This window comes from Rhea pennata, chromosome 9, assembly GCF_028389875.1.
Source record: "Rhea pennata isolate bPtePen1 chromosome 9, bPtePen1.pri, whole genome shotgun sequence".
In the NCBI taxonomy this organism is placed as follows: Eukaryota; Metazoa; Chordata; class Aves; order Rheiformes; family Rheidae; genus Rhea; species Rhea pennata.
The window spans coordinates 6,750,176-6,764,852 of record NC_084671.1 but is presented as its reverse complement, the minus strand read 5'-3'; the positions used below and the strand labels follow the sequence as shown (position 1 = coordinate 6,764,852).

Genomic DNA, 14,677 nt, shown 5'->3' with positions numbered 1-14,677 from the left:
CCCATCTGCCCGCTGCGTGTGCTACCACGGGAGACTTTTCTGAGCAAGATTTCCAGAAAGAAGCAGGCAGGAGAGCTCCAGCAACCCAGAAGATCCCTCGGTAATGAGGATTGCTCCCAATAGCTGGAAAATGCGAATATATTTGTTGGTTTTTTTAAACACAGCTAAGCCCCTGAACTGGAGCTTGGCACTAAGTGATTAGTCTTTCTCAGACTTCCTGTGTGCTTTTGGCCAGATCAATGATTTCCTAAGCTTTTATTTCAGCTTCTTAAAAATGAGGGTAGCATAATGATTCCTTTCTTTAATCCGCCGCATGTTTATATTGTGAGCACGTCATACCAGAGCTAGCCCACTAGGCTATCTTTAGCGAGCCGCAACCTCTGAATGTTCCTGTTGCAACGGATCTCTTGGCAACGGAGGAGCAAAAGCCCATGCGCAAGTGCCCACCAAGTCCACGAGCGCAGCAGGAAACTCTTCTCCACGGCCTTGCGTGTGGCGCTACTCAAAGCTGATCCACTGACCCGCCGAGCTTGGTGGGGACAAGGAGGCAGGGAATTCCTCTCCCAGATTTGTACGTTGCGCCCCCAGCAAGTCAGAAGTAATTGTCCACAATCTTTTGCACCTGCTTGGTTTTCTCCCTCTCCTATCACATGCACACATCCCTCACCAACACCAGCCATGACCAACGCGCCCAGCACTGATTCAGGCTCAAGCTTGAGGAGTGCATTAGTAACAGCTCAATATATGAATAAATACAATAGTGAGCCACACTCAGATTAATTCATAGTCTGTGTTGTGACTAAAGAAGCAACGCTCCACCGAATGAGTGTCAGAATGATAGATTAGGACTTTTTTAGAAAAGATTGCGGCTTAGAACGCAATTGGAAGATTGATTCTTTAGATCCTCGTTTTATATAGGGTCTAGGTCTTGAGTATAACTCAGTGAGAAGGGAGATGATTCTCATCCTCAGCTTGCAGAAGTGCTGCACGCTGCAAAAGCTGACAAAGCGTATGAATAAAGGTAAGGTATGGGGAGACCCAGCCAAGAAATTATGAATGCTTGGTATTTACAGAATACCCATACGCCGTACTATAGCTACACATATTTAAGATTGTTTTGAAATCACCACTACGAGGAAGATGCATATCTATCTGAATGTACTCTTTATTAGAATAATTATGTTTTTATTTTGGAAGGAGACTGAGGTTGTCTATAGGAATCATCATTCAGCATCTTCTATTCTTTTGCTGTATTCTCTAGTGAATTGTATTTCATGGGAAAACATATTTATTCAGAACTTCATTTTGATTTAATAGAAAAATGGTTCTTGCCACAGCAATGTGGAAAACTCATTTTTCTGTCTGTGTTGATTTTTGGCGTATAAATGCCAGAAGCCTCTGTTCATTTTCCTTATCGAGAAGGACTTGCCTGAGATTAATTTCCTCATCATCCCCTCCTTTTAAGGTAGCTGTATTTCAATGCCATTTAAAGACAGAGTTGTGATAAATTCCTATTTTCAATGTACAGATATCAACGAAAGAAGTCTATTCCACAGCAGTAAAGTAATTGAATTCAAATGCAAAGGGACAAAAAAATTTTATAAAATCATGTACTGTTATTCCAGCTGTACTCTGGCACGACAGGTGCCTTCATGCATTTTTCTTTCTAAAGACAATTCATTTTGAAATAAACTAATTGCAAGAGTTTTTAATGTTTTAATACAGCAGAAGGGACATACTTCTGACATCACTTCTTTATAATTGCAGGTTGGAATAATTGAAGACTTCTTATACCAAATAGAAGACAGTTTCTTAAAGAACAAAAAGCTTAGAATAGCTAGGAGGCAGAAAATGAAAATGAAGAAGCTTCAGAGCGCACAGCAACATTAGAGCCTAGGAAATATGAAACTGTCCCCCATCAGCCCCAAAGACATGGCCACAAAGAGAACAAGAAGATTAACGATGTAGATATTCGATAGAGAGGTCTACAAAAGCCACCTTTCAGCTTAACGAGCCTTCCCCTCGTGATGGGATACCTTTAGCAAGATAGTCCCGCACTTTATTAGTCTTAACTGGCTGGAATAAACGTCCTCAAAAGACTTAGCTTGATTCTTATTGCAAATTGTCTTGTTTATTTAAGTAGCAAACCCAGCAGCGTGCTTTTCTCTCCACCTCCACAAGGAAGAAGCCGGGGGGGGGGGGGGGGGGGGGGGTTCTGCCTTCTAGTGGTTTACACACACACGTAGGTACGGGTAACATCGGACAGCTGCCTGGGGGTCCTGACTTCATCTACCTGCCCACTCGAGGAAATGCCTTTGCACAAGGATTTACAGAGCTGCGTGTGTGCATATAGCTGAAAGGGTGCAGATTTTTAGAAAAACCCATATGCTTCAAAAGGGGCTTTTATCTTCCAGCCTGAGAATACTCTGTAGCCTAATTCTCTGCAAAATCCTCATGGTTTGATGACCACCCAGTAAGCAGTGAAAACAGGGATCCCTCCGTACTCAGCTGACAGGAATTCAGCCGCACGTTGCCTACTTTCCAGGTTACTGCCTCACGCTACAGACGCTGCTACTAGTGCAGGACACACGACACTAGAAAAAGAGAAAGCAATAACGGAGCCCGATTGCCACTGAAATCCTTGTTCTAGTGTGAGCCCTGGGGATGATTTTCCTCCCTCCACTAGACAGTGATTTTTTTTTTTTAAGACACAAACAGGGAAAATAAGCGCATCTGCTTTTTGCCAGTGCAAATCTCAGCAACGTCTTGCACTCTAATGGCAGAAACCTGGTACACCTTACCTCCCTTTGGCCTTCAAGGGAGGACAGGATCCCACACCGCCCGGGACCTGCCATCCGCGAGCACAGCAATGCCTTGTTTTACTAGTGTTGACCTACTTTTCCATAGAGATCACCTCATCAGACGATGCTTGACGGGCAGGCTCAACCAACGTGTGCAATATGTTCTACAATTGGCATTTCCTTTTTATTTACCTTATTTACTTTATAAGAAAATAACCTCATCCTAAAAAAAACAGAATTCAGTTCATTATAACTTCTCATTCAAGAGTGACTTCAAAACAAAAAGATAGAAAGAAGAATCCACCACCCCCCAGCCCTAAGATTTAATTAAAAATTCAGGATCTAAAAGGTATTTAGTGACTTCATTCCCAGTATCTATTTATAGCAGATAGGAATCTAAATCCAACAGATTTTCAGCTGCTAGAGACCATCTTCCTAGGCTCTCAACAACGAACAAAGGACCTTCAAAGCTTCAGTACAGTCTTTCTTAGTTTTCAAAAATCTTTTTAACAGAGTAAGTATAAAAAAAAAAAACTTTTTGAGAAAATCTGAGCTAGCTAAAGCTCCTTAAACATGTGGGACACAGAAACAAAGAATTATTGCCCTTTGGAGACAGCATTATCTTGCTATGGAGTTGGTTTTGTCAGATGAAATTTTATGACACATAGTGGCAATCATCCATCTTTGATGAGCAGACACACACTAAATCAGGAAGACTGCTCCCCACGGATCATCAAGTCACAGTGAACATACAGTTTGGTATATCATCAGCATGTTAAGCAAATACTCTTAATTTGATGTAAGCTGGCTTCTGATTCTGCAATACTTAATGCAAACTGATGTATTTTTACCTACAATGATGAAAAAGAATTAAATACAATGAAAATAGGTGATCTTTGGGAACAAACAAGCAATACTGCCGGTGAGAAAGCAGTTGGCTGTGCAACATGAAAAAGCCAGTTCCAGCGAGCTGACAAAGTTGTAGCAGACTCATTGCAGAGCTTAGTGAACGACCCAGATCCTAGACACGGTGCAGATCAACGCATCAGCGAGAGACAGACCACAGCCCAAACCTGCTGGATGTCTAAAACATCCAGCCCAGCGCCTGGCTACGGTGCCCCTTAACCTCCAGAAAGCCACGGAATAAAACTGTTGTCAGAGGAAGAGATGAACAGAGAAACAACACAAAGCAAACATGAAAGGATCCTCTGTCATGGAGAAATGGGTCGCTGTCCTCCCTAAAACAAAACAACCATAATGCACCAATTTCCAGGCCTAAAATTGCAGGTGAGTATTTTACTTGAAACTCTTTGAGCCTAAAATTCTCCTATTAAATCACTGTCTGTTCTAGGAATGGAGAACTTGTCATAACAAAGCAAGCTAGCAGTCTAGAAAATGCCATGCCTGGTTTGGACAGGACGCTCTGGAGAAAGACACGAGAAAGCGCTCTTCAGCTTTACTCTATGAACATCCTGCATTTTGGCTGGACAAGGACAAAGGAGAGGGGGGAATTTTTGATGTTTGCTGCATGCAATATAATTTCTAAAGTATGAGATTCACTAGGCTCACCTGCAAAATTAAAAAAAAAATTAACTTGCCTTTTGAAGAAATTTAATAACTGCATTATATTGATTCTCTGGCCTCTTAGCTGAGGAATTCCATAGAGTGATGTTAGATACTGTGGCTCCTCTCATTCAATAAATATCATTACAAGTTTGGGCTCCACACTTCCTCCTCCTTTTTTTGAGAAAACACTAAAAATTGCCTGGCCTGTGGTTGCTGTGGCTATTTTAGTCACGTACACAAGGACGCATCTGAGACCACTTCCCTAGAGCTCCACTTTCAGGTCACTTTTGTAGCAAAGACTAGTTTCCAAATGAATGATGGGGGGGTTGCTTCCCTCTATCACATCATTCTTTTGTCGCAAAAATGATTTATCTGTCGACAGCTAGGTTCACTGGCCCCAGGCAACTGATGTCAGTTGAAACCACTCAATGAGAAACAGAGAACACTATACCAATTTAAAGGGGGAAAAAAAGATATAAATACCCATCTCCCCTAAGACTGCCTCATAACTCTTTTGCTTGCTGTTGCAATCACTGCTTCCTTGTAAATGCCAGAATTTCTGTACTAAGCCCCAGAAGGGACAACAAACACAAGCAGAGTGAGCTTCTTCAGGTTTTAGGTGTATTTGTTTGGCTACAACACTGAATATGGCTTAGAGAAGATACAGTGTTTGAACTTAATAAACATTTTTCGCTTTCCTTATTCACAAAGTCTCTCTGTCAAGTGTTGCATACAAACACTTGAAAAATAAAAGGTTGTGGTTCAGAATGGTAGCAAACAGCTCTACAGCTGAAGTGATAAATGAAATGCCTCACCAGTGGATAAAACAGGAGATGCACTCATGACATCCAGCAGAAGGGACTAACCTAGGAGATAAGCTAATGACAGCCACTGCTAAGGATTAAATCAGAAATTTGCTGTTGCTAAGGTCCCTCCTTTGTCCATGAGTTGGACAGCGATCCAAAAAATAATTCAGAGCATTTCAGTCACACTCCTGCAAGTATCTCTCTCCACTTAAATTTCACATCAAAGATGCAAGAAGGAAGACGAGTTGCATCAAGGTTTCCTTGCAATTTGTCTATACAGATTGCAAGCGCCTGAGAACAAGGACTGTCTCACAACACGCTTGCTCAGGGAAGCCCCCATTCTACGCAGCCTTTGTAGAAATTTGGGTTTTAATAGCTTTAAGCAGAATACCACCTAAAAAGAAGTCTAATGTTAAGAAATCTATAATCTAATCATGAGTTTAGCAATATGGAAGACAGAGATATTAGACAGCAAGTAGTATTTCCAAAACAAAGCTCATGGCTAAAATTGGAAAAGAAATTTTGCATACATACACACAGTATTGTATTCAAATCGAACCGGGCAGTCATACACCTGTTGGTTACTCAGTGGCCCTCTCCGCGGCTTTACGTGATCAGCCGTCTTTAATCTCAAAGCACGGAACAAGGGCGCCACAATTCGACATTTCCCTGTTTGAACTACGGTCACCGTCACAAGAGCCGATTTCGCGCGGGGCCGTTTCTTGTTCTCGTTGCAGTTCATCACGGGAGGACGCGAGATCCAAGATACCTCAGCGCGGCAGAGCCCATGAATAATACAGCGCATTACTTTGACCTTTTCAGTTCTCTTTGCGGTGCGATTGGCCAACCGTTCCTGTCCTCCCCTGTTAACCATCCCATTAACCTGTGAGGAGAAGGTGGAACGGACAGACAGTTAGCTGGCGGAATAATAAAAAGGTTAACACTGAGCTGCACAGTCCTGGCTTTCTTGGGCTTTAATGGGTATTTAGATTCTGCAGTCTCTTTCGTCTTTCAAAGCCTGCAGTGAAAAATAAGAAACCGCACAAGATGAACTTTGTTCTCATTGCAGATTATAATCATGTAGCTCCTTTCAGATGTCACACTTGGATGATTCCAGTTTATGCATGAATAAACTGAGAAGAATGTTTATTTTTACCCCTCTCAATATGGAGAATATTCAATTAGAGCAATGAACTTTTTCTTTGAAGCTGGTCATTCTTGAGTAAAGGAAAACTGAAGAAAGTAGAGGCAAAAAGCTCCATACGGCAGCCGTCTTTAAAAAGGTCAATACTTGCTCCGCTAGCTGAATCATTCTAGTCATTTCCTAGTCAGGAGAAGGAAATGGTGGCATTTTTCCATCCTGTGGGCTGTTAGCTGCAGAAAGTTTTATCCCGATATTCACCAAGACTATTGGGGCAGGCAGACCTCACCTTGCTCAGGCATGTGCAGAAACCGAGGCACAGAAGTTTGGGGTGAACGTTCGAAAGCGGCTGCTGAAAGCAGCGGCCCTGTTTCCCTTGAGTACCCATAGATGTTTGTAAAAATCTTCCCGTTTTTTTCCAAAGATTAGATCGGCATGAATAACACTGCATTACCTCAACAAGCATCAGAAAACGTTCTCAGAAATCTTGTAGTCAAAGAAGTTGGTATCAAAGATTTCACGTGAGCTTCTTCGCTTGTAAAAATTTTCTAAGCTTTCCTCTGGCACCCACGACCCTGGCACCATCCTGTGGCTCAGTTACAACCTCAGAGAGTTTGTTTTTCGGGTGTCACATTTCTGTATTTGTACAAAAGCTTTGCTTTGAGCTGCTGCTAATAGCAACGCTATTAAATACTTATTTTAGATGGGAGAAGTCGGGGCAAGAGGAGGAACCTTGCCGTTACCATCAGAACTCCAAATTTTACATTTATTACAGGTACTGACTGCACTAATGCAGAGTGTTTTTATTATTTCGTAGTAATAATATAATCCCTATTTTGCTTAAAGTGAACAATGGTATTCAGACAGGAAAAATTACTAACAAAGAAAAGATAAAGCTTTAAAAGTGACTCTCTTGGTTTCTCTCTTCAATACATTTTAAATGCAGAAGGGACCGTTAGGATCATCTATATGCCTAGAATTTTAGCATTTTGCTTTTTGATATATGGGATCCTGAATAACATAACGTTTCTCTTTACCATTGCTTCAGAGCATTATCACTGATGGACACAAACAAACTACAGATTGAAATACTGGCACACTTTGGGGCGTGCTCACGAAATATGACCGATTAGAGAGGCAAATTTTTTTTCCAGAGATGCAGTGCGTCTTTAAAGGTTAAAAAACTTATTTGTAAAGTTTTCAGTGACTGAAATCAGCACAAAATAAAGTTTATCAGGCCTCAACATCCTTAATGCGTCAATTTGGAAAGAGTTATAGCAATTTTAACGAGCCCTTGTTCTTGATTTAAGTCTGAAATTGAACTGCATGCTACCGGACATTTAGTGAGAAAACCGCTCTTCTAGCAGAGTTATAAAACGGCTCTTCTAGCAGAGCTATACCCAGAGTTTAACAGCTGCCCACATTTCTACCCGTTACCGCTCAGGACTGGAGGGAAAATGGCACAGAGAGTTTTACAGATTGCTTTCACGAGTTAAAACACATCACTCATTAGGAGAGTAGTAAAGCTGTCGAGAACCAGATTAAATTCCAGCTGTGATGAACAGAACAGACAAACGAAGAGAAAGAAAACGGAATAAAATCCATTCCTACATTTGTTCTAGCATCCAAGTGACCTAGCAGGTCCCTTCGGTGGCGAATGAAGCGTCCTATCCTGCAGGAAAAGGGCTAAAACCCTGCTGCTCTCCGTGCTCAGGGGTGGCTGAGCCGATCCGCAGGAGAACGAGGCGGCCAGGAAACACACCGAGTCATCACGCTGCCTTCAACAGCTTCTCGCCAAAGCCTCCTTTACAAGCTACAAGCAACAGTAACTTTATCTGTGAAACACATTTATGCGCCACCGTTGTTAAACTCGCCCTAAGAATTTTTGTTTTCCAGAGGGATGAGACCATCAGCTTTTACGTATCAACAAACAAACAGGGAGAAAGCTTTATTTTTTTTTTCCTGTTAAGTTACAAGATTTGTTAAGAGTGTCACTTTTTCATGGGGGTAAGAGCTGGAGGTGCATAAAACTGAATTCTACCATTTAATTAGCAATCAGCAATGATCTGTCACTCAGAGTTACTGTAATTCATGAACTGTTAAGTCAAAGCAAAAATGGCAAGTAATTAGACTGTATCCATTAGAGCTTCACTAGCACTCACTCATACAGCTAGGGTTTCAATCTGAGGAAGAAAATGGATGTGTGAAACTCCTTAATATATTCAGCTTTTTAATTAGCAATCAGTGCTGATTTGTCAGCCATACCAACTGTAATGCATAAGCCATTGAAACACAGAAGAAAGGCACATTTTCAAAATCAGTTATGCTTATATTTACATTCCCTCCAGGCTGAAACATTGGAGAAACTCCTGAAATATCATCTTTGCCATCACAGAGCAGCAGAAAGCATGTAGAAACTTGCAATCCAACATAGCCAATAAATTACTTGCTGTTTGGGTAAAGACAGAAGTTGAATATTTATGAGAACATCGATGCTGAGAGGTAGTTAGTATCTCCAAACAAAGACAAATAAACACGACCATTTTTAACTGTATGTGAAACAAAGTCTCCCAGAGGTAACACAGCTGATACTCCACTCAGTCCCTAGTGCTTACCTGGCTATTTTGCCTTCTCCTTCTCTGGATGGGTGAGGAGGTGGTAGAAGAGCAGTGGAAAAGGTCATCCTTTACCCGACAGTCACAGGTGCCAGTGAGTCCTGAGCTTCCTTCTGGCCTCCGGCACAGACCCGTCCCTCTCCTGAGCTTTGATGGGCACAAGACACGACTCCCTCCAGCGCTCTGCAGTGCTCCTGGTAAGCTGAGGAACAAAGATGTGGGCTCTCTAGCTAAAAGCCCATCCCTCATTCTACAACCCTCAAAGAAACTGGGGTGCTAGAGAGAGAGGGGGAACAAGAAGTTTAAGAGGTCTCCTCCCTCTCCCAACATGAGCTCTTCTGGTTCTGCTAGCTTGCCTGCCACGCTTACATTTTTCCTGTAGTCTGCCAATTCCTGTATGAAGCATGGAGAAGTGTCTAAAAGAGATGCATGAAAATGGGGAAGATCTTTTTGATCTTTAGAGTTTAAAGAAAAGATACGAGCCAGCTGAAGTTATCAATTGGCCCAAGCCAACCCAGCATACGCAGGCCTTTGGGCTAACTTCATCAATACTTTGTAATTTGTGCCTTTAGTACAAATACTGTAATTTTAGTTACTTCCAATTACGCCTCCTATAGCTCCCCCTATGCATGGTAAACACAAAGGGGTGTGAAGCATTCTTACATAAGAATCTTCTTTTTTTGTACCTTTATAGGTAACAGCAGGCATCTCATTACTTTCCTCTACACCAGAGTGTAGCTCCCACTACGGTGAGATTCTGCACTTAGTCAGTCAGTGTTTGGATCACCTGATAAAGGCACCAAGACAGCTTGAACTAATTAAGAGTTTGCAGGTAGAGAGGTAATCATATTCCTAATTGCCTAAACTAGGCAAACAAATGCATGGCCACGTGCGTGCAGAGGGTGATAGAATACTCTGCCAGCTGAAATTTCAGCTTGAAATAGTGGTAATGTTCTTGTCTAAAAATGACTTTTGTTTGCTCAATGTCTGACAGAGTTAAATCTATTTCACTAGATGTTTAATTAGTTTGTTTTCGTAGCATTCTCATTTCCATTTTGGCTTTCATTATTGATGGGGAGAGAGCAGGTTTCTGACTATGGGCTTAAAACTGGTCTGAAGGCAAAGAACATGGCATTGGTTCGCCTTAACCCCTCCAATGTCAGCTGCATAGAGCATTCAGCCAACATTTTTAGCTCTCAACAGCTTTTGTGTTTTCAAAGCGCATTCTAGCTAGCCCCTGTTTTGTCTCTGATGGCTGGCTTTCAGAAGTTATAAACATCCATCTCAGTGGAGCTTTCAGCTCCTATTTTGGAAACAGCAACTATTTTACTGCAAAACACAGGTCAAGCCGTCCTGTTGAATCTAGAGCAGATTCACAAGCAGGTGCTCTCAAGCAGCTGTAATTTCTCCACCATTTCTCTTTAAACAAAAAACCTATAAAAGATTAATCATTTTGGTCCATAAATGCTTTAATATCTTGCACTGAGTAGACATTTGTGAATTGTAGGTATAGCTTTGCGAACAGCTGGACCACGTTTGCCCAGGCTTAACTTAAGAAAGGAAGTTCAGCTGATTCAGACAAATGTCAGGAGAAGAGTTCAATTCCCACCTGTGTTCCAGCCTTCTGCGGGCTCTTGAACAGTTACCTGCTTCTTCAGCGGCAGAAAGGAAACAAACTATTGCTTCCTCACATATCATCTTATTTGAGCTCAAGCTTTAGGGTAATTCTATCTACTCACTCCAGACTACTACCTAATAGCAGTACACTGCAATATAAACAGGCTTCTGAACACTATTACCTATTTTAACTCGTAACAAGGATAGGTTGACAACATGATCCAGTTTTCTCAAAATGTCAAAGTGAGGACCTAAGCCAGCTCTGTAACAACAGGCAGCTAATGTACCTATTCCAAGAAATTTTACTCTTAGAGCGCAAGTTCCCAGAACTTTAAGGTACACATACCAACAAGAGAAGACAGCAAATATGCTGTTAGAGGTCTACATTTGCTTTCGAAGTTTGGATGAATAGCACAAACATCCCATCAAACAACACCCACACAGCTGAAGGCCCTTTCCTTTAATAGCTGTTCTTCCATTTTAAAAGGCATCGATTTAGACCAATGGTTAAAAGTAAATGTTCTTCTATAAAGGACCACAAGCCCCAAAATGGAAAAATGAAATCTTACTTCTGTTTTATCAGGAAGGGAAAATAGAGGTCTTAATAGCAGATTTCAATTTTTTAAAAAGAATATCTTGATTCTGTACAGTCTATAAGAAAAAAAAAGTTGCATTTTAAACAAAGACCAGCTTTTGTCCTCGCCTTCAGATAGCTCCAATCTTTCAGAATGAAAAAAAAATTCTTCTGTATGCTGAATGTGCACCAGCTAAATCTTTAGCAGAGCAGTAAATGAATGGGAGTGAGGTTAAAAAGAAATATTCTTGCTATTCCAGGCCTGATCCTTAAAGAGGTGCAGAGCAGCTCCTCTAGTTTTGAATGCTAGAAATCTCTGCATAAAGACTTAATTCAACTGAACTCACTGAATTAAAGTTAGAAACATATTCAGGAATTTCAGATTGTCCATAACATGATTGGAGCTAGGTGCTTTACGAGCCAGGTGACTTACTGTTGCTCAACAGGGCAGCCCACAGAGGATAAACAGTAAAAGTATTATGATTTAAAATACTGGTTTGGGGAGCCAGGCTCACCTAACACTTAAAAGAACACCGGTCAAAAGACCCCTAGAAAACACTTAACTTGCTTTAATGCTACTTATGCATGTAAAACTTTATTATTTTTCTTTGTTTCTATTACTCTCCATACTTCTCTAACCTAGAAAGCTCGCTGCTAACTCTAATCCTGTTCTGACGTGCTTCTTGCCACCTTCTGTCAGCTGTAATATTAATAAGCCAACTCTCCACTTCATTATCCACTTAGTCAATAGAAACACCGAACAGACGCACATGGAGCCCCACTCAATACGACCACAGTGGAGACTAATAAAATTTGCTATCTAATGGGTAGCATTAAAGATCCACTAGTTTTGTATTCGCCCACTATTAGTTCCAGCACTGCTAGCAAACTTGCAATGTCAAACAAGATGACGCCTTGCTAAAATCAGGTTACATGATACTTATTCTTAGCTTTAGTATCCAAAAGGTTTGCTACACTGCTACAGGAAATTAGATTGGGAACAAGTCATCAAATCAACAAAACCTATACAAACCATTGCTTACCAGTTTGTTAATTTAAATCAAAGCCTCACTAAATGTTTTCACTTCTCCATCTCTCAGAAAAGCTGCTAATCTTCTTAAAGTCAGTATCGGAAAACTGGAAAAGGGCTTTCAGCATAACCCCGAGATATATAGTGGCAGTTACTCTCACCAATTCGGGACCAAACATACCTTCAATTAATTGCTGCTAAAGTACATCACTTTGGAATATAGTCAAAAAGCAGTACCCAGAGGTAATGAACACATCAGCTGTTTAAAATCACCTCATTTAATGATGATGAGATACAGCTGCTATTTTATCTTAGCCCTAACTCAGACTGTTTTTTAGAGCTGCTTTTTATCTATTTTTAATAAAGTCCTCTCAGGCAGAAACGAACAGGTTAAGACAATGACGTAATCAGAAGGCAGAAGAGGGTACAGGAGTTCAGGAGGCAGACAATCTTCCTCGTGCTTCTCTTTCTTAAAAAGTTAGTAAGCCCGAGCAAACTAGTTCCTCCGTTAGGAAGTGACATGCAACAGCTGAGGAACCTCAGGTCTCAGCTCTCTGAGCAATCGTTTGCCATTCACCTAGCAGCGACAGAGCTGTACCGTAGCCGTAACAACAAGATTAGGCAATATAGGCACACAAGGAAGTGGATTGCTTTTGAGTGCAAGCGAACTGAAGATAGAAGACAAAACCAAATTAAAGGGGACCAGAGAAATAATGACATGCTGATAGCTTGCTTGGAGAGGTGGCACAAGCAGTGCATGGAGGAAGGACTGCATAGTTCAAGTTTTCAGCTTTCATTTTTTATGATATGGACAAATGAATTTGTAAAAGACACTTCCATAAATTAAAAATCTCTCTTCCCCCCCAAGCCTGTGATAACAGGCTTTTTAAGCAGCAGGTCTCAGCATATGTATTTTCAGATTTTTTTTTTTTAAAAAAAAAAAAAAAAAAAAGCAAAAGATTTTTATTGCATGAACAAGATCTTTTTTTTAAAAAAAAAAGAGCTGTTAAAACTTAATTCCAGTTTGAGTTTTTAATAACTTAAAGCAAAAGCAGCTTGTAAGAAGCCTGCTGTACTACACCCCTATACTATAAACAAGTTGCAAGGTTTTCTACCCACCACCCTTCCTTGCCTCCCCCACCCCCCAAAAAAAAGGCAAAAAAAAAAAAAAAAAAAAAAAAAAGCTACAGCTACAACATAATCAACCGGTTTACTTCTCCAAACCCTCACTTCATTTTTGTACCTACTGGAGCTCACTGAACCACTTCAAATATTATAGCAGTTTATTCATATTTTGAAATGAGAATAGTCTTTGCAGTAGTTTTCGCTAGGACTACATTTCAGAAGACTAAGAGCAACACCATCTCCTATACTTTTATGCGTTATAACACTTCATTTACTTAGCATGTGTGTTTTTACAGCACAAGAAGAGTCATTTAGTCCTTATGCAAAAAGTGAGTGCATCTACAATTGTTGTGGAAAAGGGTATTAGTTAAACAGAAGCTTGGAAAAAGTTGAATTAGAGAAAAAAAATTGCAAGAACTTGTTTATCCTGGAGTTTATCAGGTTCCAAAAAATAAATAGAATTCAACAGCTATAGTTGATTTTTCATAATATTATTTATTAAATTATTTATTTCCTACAGACAATTGGATAAAGTTCAGTGCATATTTATCACTGATGTTTGCTTTGAGTGGATAAGGACAAAATAGCCCACCCCATGGACTGTTATCCATGGGCAAGGAGAGGCGAGGAAAAGGGAGGAAAATAGTGCACGTATGAAAAGAAAAATGGTCTGTTCCGGTAGATTTTGTCTGCTAGGTTATACGTTACTAGCTAGAGCTATATGGCTAGCTGGAATATATTTGTAGGCTAGAGCCACACACAACATTTTTATGCAAAAAAGTTGACGTTTCTAGAATTCTGTTTAGCAAAACAATAAGCAGTGTTATTTTAAACAGTTTATTTACATTGCTTGGATTGGCAAAAACAGCTATATAAAAAGCAGTTAGACAAAATATGACATACTGGGAAGCATCACTAATTACATATAGACATAAGACAGCATTGTGGTGGTTAAAAAAGACAAAAGAAAAAAACAGAAGCTGAGAACTCCTAATACAGACAGACAGCTAAACCGTTAATATGCAGAAATATACATATTTAGATGATTGTTGAGATGGTGTTGGATCGTAGCAGCTGTTGAGAGGAGATGAAAGAAGCCTTGGTGTGAGTGAAGACATTAATGTATCAGCAATTCGAATAAAAGCCTTAGTAGCAATATACCTGAAGTTTAACACATCAAAACCAGATCCTGCAGTTTCAGCTCCACACCAATAGTCTCATGTATTAAATAAAGAACTGTTAACCAAGTATTTGGAAGTTCCTTTTAGTTACAGCTGTTTTTGAGGAAAACAAAAAAAAAAAAAAGACATACACCCCCCAACACAGAGCATAATTATTTTTCTAGGACTTCCACTTCAAAGAATTGAATTGTCCTGAATCACTTTGGGCAGTCAAAGCTAGT

The 14,677-nt window shown here is 40.4% G+C and overlaps 1 protein-coding gene across 1 annotated transcript in view; it reads left to right on the top strand.

Annotated features, from left to right (window-relative positions):
* The window catches only part of SPATA16 (spermatogenesis associated 16), a 90,364-nt gene extending 88,474 nt beyond the window's left edge, over positions 1 to 1,890 (top strand). The window contains exon 12 of the mRNA XM_062583028.1: positions 1,768 to 1,890. Within this exon, the coding sequence (XP_062439012.1) occupies positions 1,768 to 1,890 (123 nt within the window). The remainder of the gene's footprint in view (positions 1 to 1,767) is intronic.
* Positions 1,891 to 14,677: the final 12,787 nt, after the last annotated feature.